The 26,789-nt window shown below is 35.8% G+C and overlaps 1 protein-coding gene and 1 non-coding gene across 4 annotated transcripts in view; one reads left to right on the forward strand and one right to left on the reverse strand.

The window, feature by feature from the left end:
* KIAA1328 (KIAA1328 ortholog) overlaps positions 1 to 26,789 on the reverse strand; it is a 355,769-nt gene that overhangs the window by 48,781 nt on the left and 280,199 nt on the right. For all 3 annotated transcript variants that reach the window (XM_037806404.1, XM_037806405.1, XM_037806406.1), the window contains one exon: positions 5,450 to 5,558. In XM_037806404.1, the coding sequence (XP_037662332.1) occupies positions 5,450 to 5,558 (109 nt within the window). The remainder of the gene's footprint in view (positions 1 to 5,449; positions 5,559 to 26,789) is intronic.
* Positions 3,936 to 4,042, forward strand: LOC119511917. Its single transcript, XR_005212264.1, has one exon. It is a non-coding gene; the product is annotated as a U6 spliceosomal RNA (small nuclear RNA).

The raw sequence follows: 26,789 nt of genomic DNA on the forward strand, positions 1-26,789 counted from the left end.
ATTAATGCTTTCTTACTGTGTGACCTTGGGCAGTTAGTCTCTCTCAGTTTTTATTTCCTCATCACAAAATGGGAAAACCTCACAGGGTTTTGGTGCAAATTAAATAAGGTAATATATGTTTAAAACATTCTATTAACTCTAAAGTACTATGTCAAGGACCATGAAGAAGAATTATTTTTAGCATTATATTTTTGTGAATAACAAGTATAATAGAAATGTGTTTTCATGTGTAGTTTTTAATCCCTGGGCAGCTGCCAATCCAGGATTTTGTTAGCCGAGATAAAATAGACCACTGTTACAATCAGATACAGCACTTTTACATGTTTTCCCATCTCTTCAATTTAAATTGTCAGTGGTGAAGTGATGTGGGAAACTAAATAGTACCTGAACTGCCCATAGGCTAAAGCTTTGGTTTGTAATCCACAGTGAATAAAGAGGGACAAATGAAGAAACATTGACGCCAGTTGTTCTAGCACTTTATGGCTGTGCCACCATATCTGGAGCTGGAAGTATACTGTATTTTTTTTTTTTTTTATCAAGTCTCTTAAAAATAAAGATAAATAAATGCTATCACCAAGACAAAGAGGAATTTTTAGTACTAGAATTCAGGACACCTGGTTCCTTCTAGCCTGGCTTGGTTGAGTGTGCTCTAAGGTTCCCAGTGGTACTGAGCATGGCCCCTCGATCGCAGCCTCAAAGGATGGAGAGTCTCACAATCCACCTTCAAGTCAGCTGTGTGCAAACAGTTGCCTTGTGAGCATGACTGCCTGCATGCAATTGTACTCTAGAAAGCTCAGCAGGGTAGAAATTTACAGAGAAAAAGCAATGCTTCAAAACATATTAAGCATATGGTTTGATAGCAAAAGACCAAGGTTTTAAAAAATACAACAACAAATTAAACTATTAATCAAAAGCCCCCACACAAAGAAATTATCAGGTTCTTGGAAGCACATACTCAAATATTTCCCAAACCCCCCCAATAAAAGCAAGCCCCACAAAATCACCGATTGCCGAAAATGCTCAACAACAAACAAAATAAAATAAAATAAAATAAAACCTTTAACCTTCTGTATTGTGGTTAAAAACAAAACAAAACAAAACAAAACAAAACACTAATCTTTCTGAAAAAAGGCTAGAGTAGACAGGTGAATAGTATTTCCTAGAAACAACCTGATTCAGTTCCAGGTCTAAAAATGCACCAGTTTGATTCAGTGAGATCTGCCTTTTTTCACATCTTACAAAAAATGGGGAGAGTATTAGTTGCAACTTTCCTCTGAGTCAGGGAAGAACAATAGAGAAGAGGCCTTAATAAACTTTTGCTTCAAGGGTTGAGAAATTAATCCTGCTGCTGCTGCATGCCTGGTGTTTGCCTCTGTTTATCTGTCATCATAGCATTGCCATATGACAGAGAGATACAAATTTGACCCACTACTTTTTAAAATGACAAGATTTTTGTTGCATTGAACAATCTCTGAAGAAACTGTCTTTATGTTAATAGAAAATGTATCAAATCCACATACATGAACAGAAGACCCCAACATATAAAGGATATACAGCTGTAATACACTGGTTTTCCCAAAATTTGAAATAAAAGACTTGAAGATCCAATGCTACATTAATGAAAATATCTGCCTGTTGCAAGTATACTTTTTGATTAAATTGGCATACATCAAGTACAATTAGAAAGGTTATTTATAATGAAGAAATAAACAATTCTGCATAATGGGGATGACAATTACAGCTGATGGTTGCTAATTAACATTACTTCGTTTGCTTTGGGTGTCCGATATTTCCAGCATGATCTTTATTGTTGGTAATGGACACAACTAATTATGGAAGGCACAAAAGGGTTAATTATCAGTAACATTTGTGCTCATGACAAATTCCTTTGACAAGCAAATGGTAACCTGCCTAGCTCTGGCTTTACATTGGAGATTAGAGGATCAAGTAGAATAAGTAAGCCCTAGCTTAGTCTCCTGGCAGGAAAGGCATTTCTTCAAATTTCTTTCAGAGCCAAGGCTCACCTCCCATCCAGTGTTCAGAATGACAGGGAAAAAACGCCCCTCCAGCCTTTTCTTTAGGTGGAGTAGCATGTGGGGTGAGGTCTATTCCCACCAAGCAGAAATGAATGGCACCATTGAGTTCAACCACATGGCCCTCCTATGCCAAGAAGACCACTGTGCTTGCTCTTCTGGATAGCTCAGGGCCAGAAGTGAAATGAAGAGAAAGAAGCATTGCAACTCCCAGCATGAAAAACAATAATGCCATCCTTGTGCTGTAAATTACATGTTTATTTTGTTAGCATGAGATAGATGAATATTTTTACATACAAAGGTACCCATCTAAAATCAGTATAAGTGATATTAATGTCCTATGGTCAGTATTATTGAACCTCCAAAGCAATAAACTTTATGAGTCGATAAATATTACATCTGCAACATAGTTAACATTCCTTTACTGTCTCTAGCACTTATTACACATTGTAACTGCAAGTCTACAATACATTATTCATATTTGGGGTGTCACCAAGTGATGGATTGCTGTAGGAGAGGCTGTCCTTTAAATAAATCAACAAATAAAAATGCAAATGTTAACATTTTCAGCCACAACTTTTTCCATCTTGAATAGGGAATGAAAATTTCACATTATATTGACAGCCAGCAGAGAGAACAATTAGCAGCCTACCCTGTGAATGAGAAAGATGACTTTGCCATGCCTGGTTTATCAGCTGCACATGAAATGATATGGGACTCTTCAAGGTGTTAGTGTTGTTAAGAGAACAAAGGAAAACCTGTCTCCCATCAGCATCTCTTCCACCCCCATCCTCTTGTGCAAGTGTTGAAAATTCTTGAAACTTACGAGTGGACAGGGGAAAGGTTTTTTACATTTATTTCCTTGGTACCTTCAAAGATTTTTTGTGATGAAGGACAGGCTTTTCTCTTGCATTAAGGGTTTGCAAGTAACTGAAAAGTAATCTATGAAGAATGCCTTTTCTACACTTCCAAATGAAAATAATTTAAATAATCCTGATTCTGAAACCTGGAAAGCAAACACTATGCCTTCTCAGTAACTGATTTTCACAGTACTGATTTTTTTTTTTCAACCCTGCACTTTATACAATAGATTTATAATACGCTATTGTGTACCTCTAAAGATAAAATCTGGTGTGCTACACATTGTTTTATTTAGCCAAACACTCATTATTTTTGAAGTTTCTTAGAATCTATATTTAGCTGATTTATAGTAATAAGGGCTAACAGATTAAAAAATCCTCTTTTTTAAATCCATAAATATGAGTCTTCACAGCAATTTTAATCTGGACTTGTAAAACTCTACAAAGTTGGTATGGTCCATTCAGAAACTGTGTGCTGAGGATGTTCTACAAAACCCTTACTGAGAAAACATTTCATTCTTTTTCATGCTTCTCTCTAAACTGAAATGCAACCATCAAAAACACATTAAATTGGGTTAAAGATCTCATTTTAATCTTCAACAATATGAAAATTCACCGTTAAGACTGAAAATCCAGATTGTCTCCCCTCTTTACCTCTCACTCCTCCAATGAATTTCTCCCAATGTGATCTAGGAAGGATTCTCTTTGAGCACCTGTTTACCCACAATTTTAGACATTCCAAAGAGGGAGCCCCATCAACATGTCAAAACAACAACTTACTGTGGACATTGGCAAAATACCAACAATGGTAACATTAAAAATAAAAGGAAGAAGTAATGGAGAAAGAATGTGGTAAACTAATTAAATTTTCTTTTGCTCATGAGTGGCCTTGGAAATGTATCATCCTCAACTATTGCAATTTATTTAAGATTACGGGCTTTGAAGTCTGAAATGCAGGCTGTGCCTCTAATAATTGTGTGACTTTAGGTAAGTCATGCAATCTCTCTGAGACTTGCTTTTCTAATTTTTAAAGTGGGGGTGAGTGCTCGCTTCGGCAGCAGATATACTAATATTGGAATGATACAGAGAAGATTAGCATGGCCCCTGTGCAAGGATAACATGCAAATCTGTGAAGTGTTCCATATTTTTTTTCTCCATTTTGAAACAAACAAACAAAACAAAACAAAGCAAAAAGTGGGGGTGACATTAGCATCACCTCAAATGGTTGTGATGAGGATTAAATCAGATAACATACAAAGGGCTTGGCACAGCACTGGGCACAGATGTCTAACAGATGGCAGCCATTATTATTCTCTAAGACAGGATCATTTCTCAAAAGTTCTTTAAGATGCTCCAAAATGAAAGGCACAACAGTAAGAGCCATGATTAAAATGATATTAGTCATTAAGAATGGCTGGGGATGGTTTCTGTGGGACAGGCACTCTGGGTTGGAATATAATTCTTTAGAGGAGGAAAAGATGATGCCTCTCCCCCTTTGAAATACCCTAAACCAAAAAATAAATCTTAGATTTAAAATCATAAGCATTAAGATGAACAATGTGGGCATTTTTAATTTGCAAAGTCAATGGACTTTGAATTAACTATAAATTAAGTCTTAAAATCTATATTCACCTGGCAAGATGCTATGAATTTAAGTGGCCCAAACCAATCATATCCCCAAGGAAGCATAAACCAAGCCCTTTTGATATTGATGTTTATATATTCAGCCTCAAATGCATAATATGGGAGTTGGCTTACTAGATATGAGAAATCTTAAATAACATATTTCTTTCCCTGATCCAAAAAGGGTTGATCAAATGATTTACTCTTCAAATGTCTCTGGTATAACTAAATGTTCACAGAACTTTTACTGTATGTTCTAGTTTGCTAATGCTGCCAGAATGCAAAATACCAGAGACGGATTGGCTTTTATAAAAGGGGGTTTATTTGGTTACACAGTTACAGTCTTAAGGCCATAAAGTGTCCAAGGTAACACATCAGCAAACGGGTACCTTCCCTGGAAGATGGCCAATGGTGTTCGGAAAACCTCTGTTAGCTGGGAAGGCACTTGGCTGGTGTCTGCTCCAAAGTTCAGGTTTCAAAATGGCTTTCTCCCAGGACGTTCCTCTCTAGGCTGCAGTTCCTCAAAAATGTCACTCTTAGTTGCAATTGGGATATCTGTCCTCTCTTAGCTTCTCCGGAAAAGTCTGCTTTCAATGGCCATCTTCAAAATGTCTCTCATCTGCAGCTCCTGTGCTTTCTTCAAAGCATCCCTCTTGGCTGTTAGCAGCTTGCTCCTTCTGTCTGATCTTATGTAGTGCGCCAGTAATTTAATTCAGACCCACCCAATGGGTGGGCCAACACCTCCATGGAAATTATCCAATCAAGAGTCATCACCCAGTTTGGTAGAGCGCATCTCCATGAAAACACTCAAAGAACTTCAGTCTAATTAACACTGATAGGTCTGCCCACACAAGATTACATCAAAGATGTAAAATGCTCTCAAAAAATGCTCTTATATGGAGAATGTTAAACCAAATAATGCCTGAAGCTTACCGGGAGGTGTCATGTTGGAATGATGATGTGGCTGTGGATACAAGCTCCTTCTGGCTTCCTGCTGGCATAGGAGATGTGGACGCATCTTTTCTAACTTCTTCCATTGCCCCTGAATCAACAATAAAGGAAATAATTTGGTTGTTCCATAAAAGGAAAACGGAGAAGTCCATTCTGAGTAATATATTAGAATCCCCATGCTTCAACAGTAGGCATTTTTTTTTTTTTTTTTTTTTTTTGCTTGAAATGAAACAATGGCAGATAGAAAACTCAGTGAGTTGTTCTGGTTTTGTAAACATCAAAGATCCATAATGCCTTGTTTATAAAAAGCCCAATTGTACAATAACAGACAATCTAGAGATTTTGTGTTTCACCTGATGGCCTGTTGTATTCTTGCTGACTTGGATTTACTTGAAAATGCCCAATAAGGTAAGTTGCTTTATTTTGTTCCCCTTAACTTTCACAAGAAAAGATCTCTCTCTGTGACAAAATGGAAAATTCCAGCACTTTGAGCACTTTGTGCTTCCAAGCCCCACAGATTAAACCAATCCCTCTCAAAAAACTTTCAAGACAGACATAAATCTTGAATGTTTCTTTTAGAGGACTCTACAATGGGCTAAAACAGGTCTATTATTAAGGAAGAGATGTGTAACCAACCATTCAGTAGTTGGTTGGGATAGGAAAGTTCAGTAGTTTATCTTCCCAAAATACTGGCTGATTTGGCATTTGTTCTTTTGTAACAAGCTATGTTTAGTTGATAAAAATTACTTTTCTCTTTTGTAGTACTAAATAAAAGATGACATGGACACAATGATGTTTTGTTTTTTGTTTTCTTATTTACTTACTTACTACCACTACATACCACTACAATCACTATTATTATAATGTGTTCCAAATAACACAAAATACTTGTCTTTATCTTAGAAGACTGTAAGAATCTCATTGACAATTTTCTTCTGGTTCCTGGGAAACTGTTCTCCAGGTTGCTTAAAGAGGTTATTTGGGCAGATCTACTCTTGCTTTGAGGAAACGGTGAGTATTCAAATGAAATGAGGACAGCTTTGGAGTGATGGGAATACCAGACCCTAAACTGTCAACAGTACAACATGCTAACTCTGGGAATGACACAGTTTAGGTGTAACTTTTTATATCTAATTTACAGATAAGGAAAATAAGCCATAGAAGATTTATGTGACCTGCCCAAGGTTATGCTAGTAAGTGATGGAGCCAGACTATTATGCTATACTGCAGTAATAAATGGTATAAAAAGTCTGAGAATTAAGGCGTGGGGGAGATCACATCGGGCTATAGGATTAAGGAAGATTTGATGCAGGGGGTGGAATTTTGATAGGAAGGAATAAGGAGCATCAAATTTGATGCAGAGAGGCATATTAGTAGAAGCATTAAATTAAAAAGCTCAAGGCTAAATATTTAATTTATTCAGGAAATATTTATTGGCCATCACTATGTCCTTGTACCTTGCTAATCATATTACAAACATTATCTCATTAATCCTTACAACAGTCCTTACATTATATTATTGTTCTCATTTTGCAGATAAGGAAGCAGAAACTTTGGAAAGGACTAGCAGCATGTCCGATACCACACAGTAGTAATAAGAGCAGAGCGGGGTTTTAAATGAAATCAAGGTCAGTTTGACTCTGTATCACAAACTCTGAATCATTATGTTAAATGGCTTCAAAAACAAAACAAAAACAAAAGCCAAACAGGGCTTTGGATTGATTAATCTTGTGGCAGAATTAAGAACAGAGCAAAGCAGAGAGCAAAAATAGACGGGTAAAGCAGTTTATTACTAATAAAATTGTCTGGGTAAAATTCTGGGTGATGAAAGCAGAAATTAAAATGGGCAAAGAGTAGAAATGACTAGAGAATTTGTGATGGACTGGCTGCAAGTGGGAAAGGGTGAGGTGGGAGGGAAGGAGATATGCTTGCTAGTGATGGATATAAATATCTTTTCAATTACCATCACAGAAGACTTGAACATTAGACATTTTTTCCTGTTTTGATGCTTCTGTAAAACGTTTGATAGAGACTACTGACATTAATGGGACAACTGGTAATTCTTAACAGAGGATCCAGGGATTTCTATAAAATCCATGGATGCACTTCAGTAGTGTGTGAACCCTCATAATTATAGGCACAACAATGTGTGTATATGTACTTGACCATTTTTTCTGGGGAAAGGGTCCATAGCTTTCATCAGGTTTTCAAAGATGATGGGGCCCCCAAAAGGTTAAGAAAGATTGCTCGAAGACATATAGCAAGTTTATTCATTTTTCTTAATTCTCTAAGCCCTATTCCTATTAAGTTTCTGAAAAGCTACGTATCAGCCTTTTAATTATATTTGTTCCTTCTATAAAGTTTGACTTAATACTAAGCATACAAAAAATATATATAGGGGAGGAATCTAGACCTGGCATCATGGGATGGAGAACATCTTCTTGTGCAAAAGGGGGATGTGAAAGGAAATGAAATAAGCTTCAGTGGCTGAGAGATTCCAAAAGGAGCCGAGAGGTCACTTGGGTGGGCACTCTTACGCACAATATAGACAACCCTTTTTAGGTTCTAATGAATTGGAATAGCTAGCAGTAAAATACCTGAAACTATCAAACTACAACCCAGAACCCATAAATCTTGAAGACGATCGTATAAAAATGTAGCTTATTAGGGGTCACAATGTGATTGGGAAAGCCATATGGACCACACTCCCCTTTGTCCAGTGTATGCATGAATGAGCAGAAAAATGGGGGCAAGAAAAAAAAAGGCACCCAGTGTTCTTTTTTACTTTAATTGTTCTTTTTCACTTTAATTTTTATTCTTATTGTTTTTGTGTGTGTGGTAATGAAAATGTTCAAAAATTAATTTTGGTGATGAACGCACTATATAATGGTATTGCGAACAATTGAAGGTACGCTTCGTATGACTGCATGTATGTGAATATATCCCAATAAAAATGAACTAAAACACACACACATTATATATATATACATATGGTTATGCATATACATAGAACTATTTATTCCTACATATCAACACACACACACACAAGAAAATATATGCTTTTTAAAAATACTGCTGTTAAGAATATTATCCATTAGGATGCTAAATTTCTTATATAAATTTGTATGCTTATATATATACAAATATATATATGTGAATATCTTTATATAAATAAATATTCAAATATATCTTTCATACACAAATGGAATTGAATATAATGGATCATGCCCTATTTATATAGAGCTGGGTCTATGCCTGTTCATCCACTGATCAGTATCTCACAACAAAATAACTTTTTCTTGGACTTCAGAAACATTTTCTGTGCCCTTTGTTTTGCTTTGCATTTTAAAAAATACTGAGTTATTTAAAATGTACTGAGTTACACTATACATTCAGTTTGGTTTAAAGGATGAATTATAAAGAAAATACCAGTGTAACCACTTCCCAGATCAAGAAATAAAGTACTGGCAGCATTGCCACTCTGGAAGTACCACCAATATCCATCCCCAATCACAACAATCCCTTCCACGCCACCCTATTCTGATAAATATTTCCTTTCCGTTCTTTAAAATTTTACCATTTATGCATACATGACAAACATGATTTACTTTTGTTGCTTTCGAACTTATAAAAATAGAAATATGTTATATATATATTCTCTGAGACTTACTTTTTTTGCTGAGTTAATTACAATCTGTGAAATTTAACTCTGTTGGTGATCTATGTAGCTGCAGGTTATTTATTTTCTTTCCTATATAGTATTCTATCATATGAATTTATGAATTTTTATCCATTCTAATCTTGATAGACATTTAGAGTGTTTCTGGCTTGGGGCTATTATGAATAATGCTGCTGTAGTCGAGGCTGCTAGTTATCCACCAAAATGCACTCTTCCTTTCTTGAATACAAAACTAGATTATATTTCCCAATTCCCTTTGTAATTTATATGTGGTCACGTGACTGAGTGCAAGCCAATGGAAAACTAATGGAAGTTATATGCACCCCTAAGGCCTCACCTATACAAGATTTGCCATGTACTTCTCCATACGTTTCCTCTCCCTGACCTATAAACAGTTTCCCGTAAAGAGTCAGATAGTAAATATATTAGGCTTTGTGGGCCATATGGTTCCTGTTGCAACTATTCAACTCTGCTCTTGTAGCATGAAAATAGTCATTGACAACATGTAAACAACTGGGCATGGCTGTGTTTCAATAAAACTGTATTTACACAAATGGGCGGCAGTGTGGATTTGGCCCGAGAGCCAAATTTGCTGACTACTGTGTAAAGGCAATGCCCAAGAAGATCTTGGAAAGCACACAAAGAGGGCAGAGCATTATTCTATGGAGCAGAGCTGCTATTGACCTAAATCCCCACCTTGGACCATGATAGGAGAAAGAAATAAACTTTTTCTTTAAGCCATTGACTGGGATACAGGGTATTTGTATGTTTATCTTTAATAAATAATGCCAAACTATTTTCCAAATTAGTGTACCAATTTATACTCTGACCAGCAGACAGGCATTGCCAGTGCTCTTTTCTTGCCAACATATAATACTGTTGGATTTCTAATTTTTTACCAGTTTCATGTGTTTATAATGGTATTCATTTATAACATGGATTTCCCTGATTACCAATGTTTATTGGACATTTGGATTCTCTCTTATATGATGGGTCTGCCAAATCTTTTATTCGCTCATTTTTCTGTTAGATTGTCTATTGCTTTTTGATTTGTAAGAATTCTTCATATTCTCTAGATATTAGGCCTTTGTCAGTTATATTTTGGAAATGTGATCTTCCATTTTGTGGATTGTCTTTCACTCACTTTATAGTCACTTTGATGAACAGAAGCTCTTATTTATTAATTTTTTTCCTTTAGGGCTTACAAGCTTATTGTATCTTATTAAGAAATCTGTCTCAACCCCAAAATCATGAGAATATTATCTCATAAAAGCTTTAGAGTTATAGGTTTTCGTTTCCATTCTGAATTGATTTTTGTGTGTGATGTGAGGGAGAGGGGTAATTTAATTTTTTTTTTTCAAATGGATAAACAATAATGCCAGGACCATTTATTGAACTTCCTCACTGATGTATAATGCCACTGTTATAATGTATCAAAAGGCCATATATACACAGGATTGTTGATAGGTTCTCTATTCTGTTCCATTGGTCTGTATGTCTTTTCCTGGGCTAATACTTCACCACCTGATTTACTATAGCACTATAATAAATCTAGTTCTTGGATAGAATGAGGTCTCATATACATACATGTATTTTGGCAAAAGTGTGTTTGAGGGGAGACTTCTAGTATGGTGGAATGAAGAACTTAGTAAATTCTTTTTCTAAAAAGGATCTGTAAAGCTGACAAAGTTGCAAACACAACCACATTAGGGTTCTTGATATTGACCAAAGGCAAACAAACTGATAAAATACAACTTAATGTCAGATGAGAACAGTGGAAGCCTTCGAATTCCCACCAGGGACTGCTCCCATTCTCCACCTCCAGTTCACTTGGCAAGGCAATGCTACCAGGGTGGAGTAAGCAACTTCATTGCCAGAGGGGGCTCATTTGATATGGAGCACAAAATGAAAAAATCCACACTCAGTAACACTGCCAGTAACAGTAGTGATTTTGGTGGCAAACGAATGGAGAAGGTGATAGACTGGAGACTTTTAGCTAGAAATTTATCCAGATTGTGGGTAAGAAAATTGGGCAATGAGTGTGTTTTTTAAGAATTAAAGGGCATGGTTTCTTAAAGTTGAAGGGATAATGTCAAAAAGTGGAAAAATAACGATTAGCATTAATTGAAATTTTCCTTCGTGCTAGGCACCTTATTACTATGTGCCAGACACCATTCTAAGGATTTTAAACATGTTAGCTGAAAAAAATCTCCTTTTCTAATGGATGAACTATTTGAGGCAACAAGTGTTAAAGTGAATTCTACAAGGTCATACAGTAGGCACACCAGGGTTCCAACCCAGGCAGCTCGGCTCTAAGGCCTGCACATGTTACTGCTACAATGCTTCTCATGAGCCTGAGAAAAAGGACTATGCCTTTCATTAAGTGGAATGAAGATGTGATGTCAAATGAAAGCAGAGTTAGAGGCAGATTATAATGACTAATGCTATTTAATTGAGAATGATAAGAAATTATTTTGAGTTGGTTTAAAAAGAGAATTGTTGGGAAGAGAGCAACTAATATAGATCATATGATTCAGAAAAAGGTTTAAGAGGAGAATGATTAAGATATGTGATAACCTGCCTAGAGAGGGTGCTGCCTGCACCCCCACCAAATAAGTTACATTCTAAGGATATATCACATGTCAGTTCATTCATTGCTGTCACAACACTTTTGTATGGTAGCACAATTTACCTGTTTATAAACTTGTCTCCCCTAGCAGGGTGGGAGCTGTTCTAAGACAGGACAGGGACTAGCCTTGAACTTGTCAACTAGCACATAGTAGATGCTAAATAAATATGTGTTGAATCAAATTAAAAAGTTCTTTTACTACCTTTAGTATTTGTAATTAATCTTGTAGAGAGGAAACATTCGGTTTGACAAGGTAATAGAGTTTTACCATCTGATCAAGATATTTTCCTAAGAATAGAGTCAGTCTTTAAATCTTCAGGATGAATGCACTGCAGACAAATGCAGCAAGGATGACTGCAGTATCTCTCATTAAATCTGCCATTAACTTAAATTCTGAACAATAAGGAGAAAGATTAACATGCTCTGTCACGAAAAAGGAGTAACAATAATAGGAAAAGGAGTATTACAAACCCATGCACAAATGAAGAAATTTTAATAGGAAATGATAGACACTGATGGAGAATACAATCTACTGAGAATAACTGAAGCTTACTGGGTTGGGTAGAAATGACAAAGAACTAACCAGGTGCCCTGTTTTGGTCAATGGGATATTAGCAGATATGATATGAACAGAGTCTTCATATGTATCCATGTGGTTAGGCTTATGTCCTCTTGTGGCTAATAGAGGGAAAATAAGGAAAACTGAAAATTGCTTGGTTAATCAACAAAAGGCAGGAAAGAGGAACAAATGAACAAGTAGAAAACAAATAGCAAGAGCAAAACAGGAAGGAACAAATTCAGAGATGGTAGGATTAGATAAAACATCAAGACACAAGCAGTAAGATACCAGAAAAATAACCAGATGTTTGTAAATTACAACATACTTCAGAATAACCTATGAAAATTACAATAAAATTTTAAAATATTTTGAAATGAATGATAATAAAAATAAAAATACAACTATCATAATTTGAAGGAGGCAGCTAAAGCACCGCTTAGAGAGAGAAATTTATAGTTTTATATGCTTGTGTTGGAAAAGAAGAAAGATTAAAAATCAGTGGTCACCATCCTGCTTCAGATATCCACACGGCCCACTCCCTCACTCCATTCAGGTTTCTCCTCAGATGTCGTCTCCTTAAAGAGGCTTTCCCAGTCTGCTGTTCTTGAGCTTCTTATCCTGCTTTTTCTTTCTTCATAATACTTCTCACTATACAAAATTATAGTAAATATTTTTCTTTCCTACCAAAATATAAGTTCTATGGGGGCTAACATTATTTTGTTCCCTGCTCTAGCCTTTGAAGATGGAAGCTCAGGAGAACAGTGCTTGGCACACAGTTCATTAAATATTTGTTTCGAAAAAATAGTAAAAAAAAAATCAATGATCAATCTTGAAGACAACTATATAACTATGTAGCTTACAAGGGGTGACAGTATGATTGTGAAAGCCTTGTGGATCACACTCCCTTTAACCAGTGTATGGATGGATGAATAGAAAAATGGGGACAGGGACTAAATGAAGATTGGGGTGGGGTGGGAGGGGGATGATTTGGGTGTTCTTTTTTACTTTTGGTTTCTATTCTTAGTTTTATTCTTTATGGTGTAAAGAAAATGTTCAAAAATGGATTGGTGTGATGAAGGCACAACTACATGATGGTACTGTGAACAGTTGATTGTACACCAGAGATGACTGTATGGTATGTAAATATATCTCAACAAAATGAATTTTTAAAAAACCACATTAAAAAAAAAAAAGACTATTAGCTTGAAAAACAAACAAACAGAGTCAATGGTTGTTTTCAACCTAAGAAGCTAGGAAAAAAAAAAAAGCAAATTAAAACTAAGTTAGAACAAAGAAAATAACAAAACTAAGAACAGAAATCAATGTAACAGAAAAAAATAAAATAGAGAAAAAGCAACAAAAGGCAAAAACTTTTTTTTTTTTTAATAGTAAAATTGGTAAATCCCTAGCAAAACTGATCAAGAGAGAAAACCGCAGAGTACCAGTATCAGGAATTAAAGAAGGGATTATCACTACAGATGCCAAGCCAATAAAAAAAGGGAATATTATGAAGAATTTAATGCCAATAAATCCAATGACTTAGATGAAATTAAGAAATTCCTTGAAACACACAAAAAAAGTTATCAAAACTGACAAAAGAAGAACTAAAAAATCTGAATAGCCCATATCTACTAAGGCAAATGAATCTGTATTTAAAACATTTGCACACAAAACAAAACCAAAACAAGAAAATCCATACACACAAATCATTACCACCACCAGTAACAACAACAAAAGCAATTACTGCAGGCCAGAAATTTCAGTGGAGAATTCTGTCAAACATCTGAGAAAGAAATAATACCAATTTTATACAAACTCTTTCAGAAAACAGAGGGGAAGAAATACTTCTTGACTAGTTTTTAAAAATTGTGGTAAAATACACATCATATTTACCACTTTAACCATTAAAATGTATAAAATACAGTGGTATTGTGCCAGTCTGAATGTATTATGTCCCCCCAAATGCCATTATCTTTGATGTACTCTTGTGTGGGCAGACCTATCAGTGTGTTGATTAGATTGTAATTCTTTGAGTGTTTCTGTGGTGATGCGCCCTGCCCAACTGTAGGTGATAACTCTGATTAGATAATTTCCATGGAGGCATGGCCCCACCCATTCAGGGTGGGCCTTGATCAGTGGAGCCATACAAATGAGCTGACAAACAGAGGGAACTCAGTACAGCTGTGAGTGACATTTTGAAGAGGAGCTACAGCCAAGAGGGACACTTTGAACAAAGCACAGGAGCTGCAGATGAGAGACAGTTTGAAGACAGCAGTTGAAGGCAGACTCTTGCTCTGGAGAAGCTAAGAGAGGACAGATACCTCAAGTGCAATTAAGAGTGACATTTTTGAGAAACTGCAGCCCAGAGAGGAATGTCCTGGGAGAAAGCCATTTTGAAACCAGAACTTTGGAGCAGACACCAGCTGCATGCCTTCCCAGCTGATGGAGGATTTCTGGACACCATTGGCCATCCTCCAGTGAAGGTAGCCGATTGCTGATGTGTTACCTTGGACACTTTGTGGCCTTGAGACTGTAACTGTGTAACCAAGTAAACCCCCTTTATAAAAGCCAATCCATCTCTGGTGTTTTGCATTCCGGCAGCATTAGCAAACTAGAACAGGTATTAAGTACATGTACCATGTTGTGTAACCATCACCACTATCTAGTTCCAGAACTTTTTCATCACTCAAATGGAATCTCTGTGCCCCAAAAGCTGTCACACTCCATCTCTGCCTTCCTGTAACCCCTATCAAGCACTAATCTACTTTCTTTCTCTATGAATTGCCTATTCTGGATATTTCATATAAGTGGAATCATATAACATGTAGCCTTTTGCATCCGGCTTCTTTTACTTAGCATAATGTTTTCAAGGTTCATCCATGATGCAGCAAGAATCAGTACTTCATTAGTTTATAATATAGCTACATAATATTCATTTGTATGGGTATACCACATTTTGTTTGTTTATTCATCAAATGAAGGACATTAGGTTGTTTCCATCATTTGGCTATTGTGAACAGAGCTGCTAAGAAAATTCAACAAGCTTTTGTTTAAACTTTTGTTTGAAATTTTGTTTTCAATTCTTTTCGGTATATGCCTATGAGTGGAATTGTTGGGTATGATAATTCTATGTTAACTTATGATTTTCTATGTTTAACTTATGGAGGAAGTGCTAAATTGTTTTCCACAGTGGCTACATCATTTACCTTCCCATCAGCAATCTTTGCCAATACTTATTATTATTATTATTTTTAAAATAACCATCATAGGGAATGTGAAGGAGTGTCTCACTGTGGTTTTGATATGCATTTCCCTAATGACTAATCTGTTGAACAAGTTTTCATGTGTTTACTGGCCATTTGCATATCTCTTTAGAGAAATCATTATTCAAGTCCTCTGCCAATTTTTAAATTGGGTTATTTATCTTTATATTGTTCTTTATATATACTAGATACTATACCCTTATATATATACTAGATACTATACCCTTATCAGATAAATGATTTATATATACTAGATACTATACCCTTATCAGATAAATGATTTACAAATATTTTCTCTCATTTTGTGGGATGTCTTTTTACTCTCTGGATAGTGTTACGTGATGCACAATAGTTAATTTTTATGAAGTTCAATTTATATATTTTTTCTTTGTTGCTTATGCTTTTTGGTTTCATATCTAACTGTTGCCAAATCCAAGGTCATGAAGATTTGTTCCTGTTTTCTTCTAAGAGTTTTATAGTTTTAGCTTTTATACTTAGGTCTTTAATTCATTTTGACTTAATTTTAGTAAATGGTGTGAAGTAAGGGTCCAACTTCATTCTTTCGCATCTACATATCCATTTCTTGTAGGATCACTAGTTGAAAAGACTACTGTTTCTTCATAAAATTGTCTTGGCACTCCTGTCAAAAATCAATTGATCATAGATGTATGGGTTTATTTTTGGATTCTCAATTTTATTCCATTTATCTATATGTATATCCTTATGCCAGTACCACACTGTTTTGATTACTGTAACTTTTTAGTAAGTTCTGAAACGAGAAAGTGTGAGTCTTCTAACATTGTTCTTCTTTTTCAAGACTGATTTGGCCATTTGCTGTCCCTTGCAACTCCATATGAATTTTTAGGATCAGCTTACCCATTTCTGCTAAAAAGGCTGTTGGGATTTTGACAGGGATTGCATTAAACCTGTACTTCATACTGGGGAGTCTTGCCATCTTAACATTGTTAAGTCTTTCAATACAGGAACATGGGATGTCTTTCCATTTATTTAGGTCTTTAATTTCTTTTAGCAATGTTCTGTAGTTTTCATTGTACAAGTCTTGCACCTTGTTGTTTAAATTTATTCCTAGGTATTTTATACTTTTTGATGGAATTGTTTTTGTAATTTCCTTTTCAGTTTGTTCTTTGCTAGTATATATAAATACAACTGATTTTGTGCATTGACCTTGTATCCTGCAACTTGCTGAATTCTTTTATTAGCTCTAACATTTGTGTGTGTGTGTGTGTGTGTTCATGCTCAAAGATTTTCTACATATAAGACCACAATATCTGCAAATAGAGAAGTTTTTCATTTTCTTTCTTATTTAGATGTGTTTTATTTATTTTTCATGCCTAATTGCTCTTGCCGGAACTGCCAGGACAGTGCTAAATAGAAGTGGCCAAAGTGGGCATTCTTGTCTTGTTCCTAATCCTAGGGAGAAAAGCTTTAAGTCTTTCATCATTGAGTACAGTGTCAGCTGTGGGATTTTCTTATATGCCCTTTATCATGTTGAAGAAGTTCCCTTCTATTCCTACATTACTGAATATGTTTTATCATGAAAGGATTTTGAATTTTATCCTGTTTTCTGTATTAATTGAGATGGTTTTTCCCCATTCATTCTTTTAATGTGGTGTATTAAATTGATTGACATTTATTTGTTGAACTACCTGGGCTGCTTTGAAGCTATGTACCCCAGAAGACTCTGATCTTTCAATCCATTCCTTTGTGGGCAGACCTATCGTGGGGAGGACCTTTTGATTGGGTTGTTTCACTTGAGAAGTGACACACCCAATTCAAGGTGCGTCTTAATCCTTTACTGGAGACCTTTATAAAGATAAAAGGAAAAACCAAGAGAGTTCAGAGAGAAACACCCAGAGATGTGTGGAGAGGGCTGAAAGAGAAAAGCCCCAGAGGAGCTAAGAGAGGACCCACAGAGGAAGCCACTGGAACCAGAGCTGAAGGCAGTGAAACCCAGGAGCAAAGGACCAGTAGACGGCAGCCATGTGCCTTTCCATGTGACAGAGGTGTCCTGGATGTCAGCAGCATGTCTTCAGAATCCAAGTATCATCCTGTTGATGCCTTAATTGGGACATTTTCATGGCCTAAGACCTGTAAATTGTAAGTTAATAAATCCCCATTGTAAAAGCCAATCCATTTCTGGTATATTGCATTCTGGCAGCTTTAATAAACCAAAACACTACCTTTGTATTCCTGGGACAAATCCTACTTGGTTGGGATGTATAATCCTTTCAATATGCTGCAGCATCTGGTTTCCTAGTATTTTTTGAAGAATTTTGTATCTATATTTATAAGACATATTGGTTTATAGTTTTCTTTTTTTAAGCTGTCTTTGTTTGCTTTTGATATCAGGGTAATGCTGGCCTCAGAGAATGAGTTGGGAAGTGTTCTGTATTTTTTGGAAGAGTATGAAAAGGATTTGTGTTCATTCTTCTTTAAATATTTGGAAGAATTCACCAGTGAGGCCATCTGTCCCTGGACTTTTCTTTGTTGGGAGGTTATTGAAAATTGATTTGATCTCTTTACTTGTTATAGGTCTATTTAGATTTTCTATTTCTTCTTGGGTCAATTTGTGTGTTTCTAGAAATTTGTCAATTTCAACTACGTTATTTAATTTGCTAGCATATGTTGTTTATAATATTTTCTTATAAACCTTTTTATTTCTGTAAGGTTGGTAGTGATGTCTCAAGTTTCATTTCTAATTTTAGTAATTATGGTTTTCTCTCTTTTTTTTCTAAGGCAGTCTAGCTAAAATCTTGCCAATTTGATAAATATTTTCAAAGAACCAACTTTTAGTTTCACTGATATTGTCATTTTTCTATTCTCTGTTTCATTTATGCCCACTCTATTTTTTATTATTTCCTTCCTTCTGCTAAATTTGAGTTTAGTTTACTCTTCTTTTTCTAGTTCCTTACAGTGTAAAGTTAGGTTATTGATTTGAGGTCTTCATTCTTTTCAATGCTTTTTAATGCACTCTTCCAATCTCTGCCTCACTTTTCTTGTCAATCTCTGATTTTACTTCTGCTATTGTGTTACTTATTGTCTGTGTGTTTCATACATTCTTTTTTTTTTTTTCCATGATTTCTTTTTTTATTAAGATTTATTCACATACCATATAATCATCCAAAGTATATAATCCATTGATCACATTACCATCATATAGTTGTTCATTCATCACCCCGATCTGTTTTTTTAAACATTTTCCTTGTACCAGAAAAAGTGAAAGTAAGAATAAAAAGTTAAGAGTAAAAACAGAAGACCCAAATTCTCCCCCATCCATGATTTTTTTTTACAGTTGCTTCTTTGCTAGAGATGACTTGTATTTTGTTTCTTTTGTCTAAGCCTTCTTTTATTTTTTTATCTTCATTTTATTGAGATATATTCACATACCACGCAGTCATACAAAACAAATCGTACATTCGATTGTTCACAGTACCATTACATAGTTGTACATTCATCACCTAAATCAATCTCTGACACCTTCATTAGCACACACACAAAAATAACAAGAATAATAATTAAAGTGAAAAAGAGCAATTGAAGTAAAAAAGAACACTGGGTACCTTTGTCTGTCTGTTTGTTTGTTTCCTTCCCCTATTTTTCTACTCATCCATCCATAAACTAGACAAAGTGGAGTGTGGTCCTTATGGCTTTCCCAATCCCATTGTCACCCCTCATAAGCTACATTTTTATACAATTGTCTTCGAGATTCATGGGTTCTGGGTTGTAGTTTGATAGTTTCAGGTATCCACCACCAGCTACCCCAATTCTTTAGAACCTAAAAAGGGTTGTCTAAAGTTCATACATTCTTTTTTCCTCAGTTTGTCCATTATTGCCTATTGCGTTCAACTAATTTTTGATAATATGTAATTTTGATTCCCTTCTTCTTTTCTTCTCCTTTAAAAGTTATATTCTTAGTGATTATCTTGAAGATTACAATTAATATCTAAGCCTATAACAACTTAGAATTAATTCCAACTTAGCTTCAATAGTATAAAAAACGTTGCTCCTATATAACCTTGTCCCCCTCCTGTTTATTGTTATTGTCAGAAACGATATCTTTATACATTGCATACCCATTAACATAGATTTTTTTACAATTGTTTTATCTATTTGACTTTTTAAATAATATAGGTAAATATGAGTTTCAAATAAAAAATATAGTGACACTGGCTTTTATTTTTATGTAGTTACCATTACCAGTTTTCTTTTTTTCTTTTTATGGCTTCAAGTTATTTCCTAGTGTCCCTTCATTCCAGCCAGAAGGACTCCCTTTAGCATTTTTTCTAGGGTACCTCCACTTGTAACAAACTCACTCAGACTTCATTCATTTGTCAATGTCTTAATATCTCCTTTATTTATGAAGAATAGTTTGCTAGCTATAAAATTCTTGGTTATGAACTCTCATGCATTGCCAGTAAAAGTGCAAAATAGTGGTACAATTGTTTTTTCTGCAAACTGTCAATTTCTATAACTTAAACATACATCTACTCTATGACTCAGCAATTGTATTTCTACGTATTTACCCAAGGGAAATGAAAATACATCCATATACATAAAAAAATACACATAAAAAGACTTGTATAAGGATGTTAAGATTCATATGACCCCCAAAATGGAAACAACTCAAATATGCATCAAAAGATGAATAGATGAACAAATTGTGGCAAATTCATTGAATGGAATATTACTGAGCAATGAAGATACTGACACAGGCAACATGGATGAATCTCAAAACATGCTGAGTGAAAGAAGCTAGAGGCAAAAGAATATTTATTCTATGATTCTATTTTTATGAAGCTTAAGAACAGATGCAACTAATCCATAGTGACAGAAATCAGCCTCTGGATGGGAGGTGGGGGTGCGGAGTTGACTGGAAAGGAACACAAGGGAACTTTTAGGGATAATGCAAATGTACTATATTTTAATCGGAATGGCAGTTACATGGGTATATGCAATTGTCAAAGTTCATCAAACTACACTTACTATCTGTACAGTTATTTTATATAAATTAAACCTTAATTAGAATAAAAGGAAATGAAAACCACTCCCACAGTTTTCTTGATTCCCAAGATAGTGCTGTTTTTAAAACCCCATTCTCCAACAACTCACTTTGCAGAAATAGAAAAACAAATAACCAAATTTATTTGGAAGGGAAAGGTGCCCCAAATAGCCAAAAATATCTTGAGAAAGAGGAACAAAGTGGGAGGTCTCACACTACCTGACTTTGAAGCTTATTACAAAGCTACAGTGCTCAAAACAGCATGGTACTGGCATAAGGACAGAGATACCGACCAAAGGAATCAAATTGAGTGTTCAGAAACAGACTCTTGCATCTACGGACAACTGATCTTTGATAAAGAGTCAAGCCAAAGCAACTGGGACAGAGCAGCCTCTTCAATAAATGGTATTTGGAGAACTGGATATCCATTTCCAGAAGAATGAAAGAGGACTCCTACCTCATACCTTATACAAAAATTAACTCTAATTGGATCAAAGACCTAAACATAAGCTCTAAGACCGTAAGACTCTTAGAAGAAAACGTAGGGCACTATCTTAAAAATCTTGTGATAGGAGGTGGTTTCCTAGACCTTACACCCAAAGCGCGAGCAACCAAAGAACGAATAGACAAATGGGATCTCCTCAAAATCAAACACTTTTGTATATCAAAGGACTTTGTTAGAAAAGTAAAAAGGCAGCCTACACAATGGGAGACAATATTTGGAAACCACATATCAGATAAGTGTTTAATACCCGAATATATAAAGCAATCCTACAACTCAAAAACAGAAAGACAAACAATCTAATTAAAAAATGGGCAAAAGACATGGACAGACACTTTTCCGAAGAGGAAACACAAATGGCTCAAAAACATGAAAAAATGCTCAACTTCACTGGTTATTAGGGAAATGCAAATCAAAACCACAATGAGATACCATCTCACACCTACCAGAATAGCCATTATCCAAAAAACAGAAATGACATGTGCTGGAGAGGATGTGGAGAAAGACGCACACTTATTCATTGCTATTGGGAATGTAGAATGGTGCAACCACTATGCAAGACAGAGTGGCAGTTCCTCAGGAAGCTAAGCATAGATCTGCCATATAACCCAGCTATTCCATTGCTAGGTATATACTCAAAGGAACTGAAAGCTAAGATACAAATGGACATTTGTAAACTGATGTTTACTGCAGCATTATTCATGATTGCTGAGAGATGGAAACAGCCCAAATGTCCATCAATGGACGAGTGGATAAATAAACTGTGTTATATACACATGATGGAACATTATGCAGTTGTAAGACAGAACAAAGACATGGAACATATAATAACGTGGATGAAACTTGAGGACGTTATGTTGAGTGAAGTTAGCCAGAAACAAAAGGACAAATACTGTATGGTCTCACTAATATGAAATAACACTAATGAGCAAACTTTGAGAGTTAAAAGCTGATAACACAGGCTACCAGGAGATAGAAAGGGGGTAGAGATCAGGCATTTGACGCTGAAGGACTACAGAAATGTTCAGCAGGATTGATTGTATAGATTCAGAAATAGATAGCATAATACTGTGTAATGGTAGCACAATATTGTAAGTATGTGGAACAAAGATGTCTGTGAGTAAAGCTGAAAGAGGTGGGATAGGGGAACGTACGAAACCAGAGGTAAAGATAAATGATGTAGACTGGGACTGTATAACTTGGCAAAAACTGGAGTGGCAAATGACTGTTGCTAAATGTAGAAATATAAAATGTTCTCACATGTGGGAGAACAAATGAATGCCAACCATGCAGAGTGTTGAAAAAGGAAAGGTATTTGGGAAAAAACATAATCAAAGCAAAGTGGAGTCTATGGTCAACAATAACATTCCAATAGGCTTCCATTAAATGTAACAAAGGTAATATACCAAAGTTAAATGTGTATGAGAGTGGGATATAAGGGAGGGATATGGGATTCTTGATAGCGGTATTGTTTTTTGTCCCTACTATTATATTAAATTGTATTATATTGTATTATTGTATTATTATTGTATGACATTTTTATTTTTATATCGTATGACATTTTATTTTTCTTTTTATCTTTTTTATTATTCACCAAAAAAACACACCATTTTTTCGTAATAATAAATATGTTCAAGTGCTGACTGTGATGATAAATGTACAAATATGTGATGATGCCGTGAACAACTGACTGTACACTGTGGATGGCTGTATGTTATGTGAATGTATCTCTATAAGATTGTAGGAGAAAACATGGAGAGAGGGATGTACCTATTTACTGTTGATGAGGAGGTAAAAGTGCTGGAGAAAACATGGAGAGAGGGATGCACCTATTTACTGTTGATGAGGAGGCAGAATGGTATAACTTTTCTGGAGGTCACTGTGGTGGCTCCACAAGAAGATAAGTATGTGGGGCCATAAGGTCCTACAACCTCATTACGGGGTATGTATTTGGAAGATCTGAGAGCAGAGACATGAATGGACACTTACACACTGGTGTTTGTGGAGGCAGCATTCATGATTTGCAATGGGTGGAGGTGGCCTAAGGGTACACTGACTGAGGAACAGAATGGTGAACTGTGGTGTGTGCATACAATGGAATATTGAGCAACTACGAGAAGGAGTGAAGCTGTGAGACATGCAACGAGGTGAATGGATCCTGTAGACAGCATGTTGAGTGAAGTACGCCAGAAACCAAGGCAAACACTATAATGTCTCACAAATATGGACTAACTACAATGTGTAAACTCAGAATTAAATCTTAGAGCACAGCCTAACAGGGAAATGATTATTGTAATGTTCCCTAGATGGTAAGCTCTTACAGCAGTCAAATCTATTCCTGAATTGTAACAGCTATCTCCAAACTCTGAGATGTTGATCCCTTAATGTATAACCTGATTGGTCTCTAGAACACTGGGTATCTGTGTTACACCTGAAACTCAGAGCTAGATAATACTGATATGAATATCAGTATTAACACATACAGCAACTGTTAAAAAAAAAAAGCTGAAACAGAGTCCAGACTTCAATTAGAGATACGAATAAGGCAGTTCTGGTTAAGACTAGAGCAAATTGGGTCAAAGGGTAAAGGTTTAAACTGAATGTGTTCAAACTTCAACTTCCATGTGAGACCAAGGGAAGAGATGTTTATTTGGTGTAGGATCTGTATTTTCTAAACAATGTAACTTCTACAGTCAGTTTGTTCAAACACTACAATTACATGGCACTTTGAATAGGAAGTGAGCTATGGTAGGTCTGTATAGATTAGAATGAAATAGCCACACATCCTAAAGTAATTTGGGTGGAGAACAAAAATATATATTTGGGGCCACCCTGAAGAACTGGGGGAGAATGCAGAGGTGTTGGACTTCCTCACCTGGGTTGTTGCTGATGTTCTCACAAACATTGAGGACTGACAGCTTGATGTGCTGAGCCCTCTGTCTTGGGGCTGGCCCCTATGAAGCTTGTTGCTGCAAGGAGAGGCTAAACCTGCTTATAATTGTGACTAAGAGTCTCCCCCTGAGTGCCTCTTTGTCGCTCAGATGTAGCCCTCTCTCTCTAACTAAGCCATCTTGGTGGGTGATCTTGCTGCCCTCCCCCCTACATGGGACCTGACTCCCAGGGGTGTAAATCTCCCTGGCAACACAGGATATGACTCCCGGGGATGAATCTGAACCTGGCATCATGGGATTGAAAACATCTTCTTGACCAAAAGGGGGATGTGAAATGAAACGAAATAAAGCTTCGGTGGCTAAGAGATTCCAAATGGAGTCAAGAGGTCACTCTGGTGGACATTCTTATGCACTATATAGATAACACTTTGGTTTTAATATACTGGAATAGCTAGAAGTAAATACCTGAAAGTACCAAACTCCAACCCAGTAGCCTTGACTCTTGAAGACGATTGTATAACAATGTAGCTTCCAAGGGGTGACAGTGTGATTGTGAAAACCCTGTGGATTGCACTCCCTTCATCCAGTGTATGGATGTGAGTAGAAAAAATGGGGATAAAACCTAAATGAAAAATAGGGTGGGATGGGGTGTGTGTGCATGTGATTTGGGTGTTCTTTTTTATTTTTATTTTTTATTCTTATTCATTTTTATTTTTTATTCTTATTCTGATTCTTTCTGGTGTAAGGAAAATGTTCAAAAATAGATTGGGGTGATGAATGCACAGCTTTATGATGGTACTGTGAACAGCTGATTGGACACCATGGATGACTGTATGGTATGTGAATATATCTCAATAAAACTGAATTAAAAAAAAAAACCCATTCTACTGATTTCTTTTTAACATTACCAATCAATCACCATAAGGACTTTGAAGGGACAAGCACATATATATTGCTTAATCACTAGATCATTTCAAGCATTAAGCTCAAAATGTCTGATAAGGTCCTTATTTTGGGGAAATGATCTAGGATACGGGGATACACCACTGATCTCATATTCTAATGGGAGAAGTTACAAAATATAAATAATAAATAAGTAAATTATATAGTATTTTGAGATACTTCTTTCCACTGTAGAAGATGGGAAATGTAGACCATCTGGTTTGGGTGACAATATTCCTTACACAGAAACTTCAACTTTATCCTAGTCTCTTGCATTTGAATTCCCTTTTTGAGTAAACTGGGCAGGACAATTTATTCTAAATGTCTGGGCATAGACATAGCCCTGTATCTTACTTGTCTTCTGTGTTCTGTTGTTAAAAGCATCGACTTTTTAACAAAACATTTAGCACAGACTTCTGGGAATCAGAAATGGTTTCTGTATTCCTGATATTCCAATTTGTTTATTTCTTTAATCTTGTCACCTATATTAACCTATCTTGGGCTATAAAGAGCTCTCAAATCATTGCAAGCACAGGCTCACTTAGAGAATCCAGGATCTTCAGAGATTATTCCTCACTTCAGCTGAGTTTACAAAAATCCTTTTCCATTAAAGAGAAATGTGTTTGAGAGTTACTTAGGGGGCTTCAGAGCCCAAAAGACAAAATGAAGGGAATGGTCAATACCATTAGGTAAATCCAAATTGTGCCAAGTCTCTAAAAGTTCAGTTTCTCTCAAACTTTTAAGGGGACTTAGAAATCCATGAAAGAGGAAAAATCAGGAAGCAGTTCTAAATGAAGTAGGCACCTTTGGAATGGCTTTATAGACTGACTTAGGAACAGGTGGTGTCAAACCCTGAAGTCTAATATTTCGATTATGGAACATGCTATGCCTGTCAACATAATGGAGAAAAAAATTCCTTCAGCTTTGAGGGCTCTTATGAAAGAGAATCTGGTGGTTGTTCAGGAATGGGAAGTTTTAGGCAAGTTGGGAGAGAATAAAAATACTTCTGTATGGGGATGTAAAAGAGGAATGAAGATGGGATGTTTCCAGATTTATGCCTTTGTCTTAAAAGTTCTTGACCCAAGTTTAGATTTTACCATGTAATGTTTCCCTGTTCCACTACAGCTCCATAAAAGCAACTAAAATATAACATTCCAACAACTGGTGAAAGAAAAACAATTGATATCTTAGTGTAATTCTGACAATACTGTACATATTTTTGCTATCACAAAGCTGTTCTTGAAATGAGTCAGGTTTTTTTTTTTTTTTTTTTTAACATATTTAGCTTCAATAAGTGTGACAGACTGGTGAGGAGGATGGGAGAGGGAAAGGAGTAAGAGATTGGTAATAAAGACTAATGGTCCTGCAGTAAATGCCCTACGTGGTATTTAATGATTAAAGGACAACAACAAAAGAAACAAAGGATGTAAAAAGATGAAAAGTATATTAAAAAAAAGAGGGGAAAGCAATTAAGGAGGCACTAAACCAAGCAGTATAACTTAGACAATTAGTGCTAGGTCATTGGCCTTATGATAAACAGGGTGTCCAAACCAACTGTAGCATACCTCGGAAAGTTTATTTCTCACATTTGGTTGGATGTCACAGCAAATGCCAATGCAATAACTTTGGTACTATAATCTGTGTTATTAGCTCTGCAATGGGCAGAATGGCTGAAAGGGGCAACTTTGATCTATCAATTATTGGGGTGGGGGTGGGGGGACAATGAGTGAAAACTGTTCCAGAAAACTTTGCAGAATTGTAACAGCTTTCTCTTGGTTGAACTGATTGGTATAGCAACATTATCAAATGACTATTAGGATTCATTGTGCACAGTAGA

The sequence above is a fragment of the Choloepus didactylus genome, chromosome 16, assembly GCF_015220235.1.
Source record: "Choloepus didactylus isolate mChoDid1 chromosome 16, mChoDid1.pri, whole genome shotgun sequence".
In the NCBI taxonomy this organism is placed as follows: domain Eukaryota; kingdom Metazoa; phylum Chordata; class Mammalia; order Pilosa; family Megalonychidae; genus Choloepus; species Choloepus didactylus.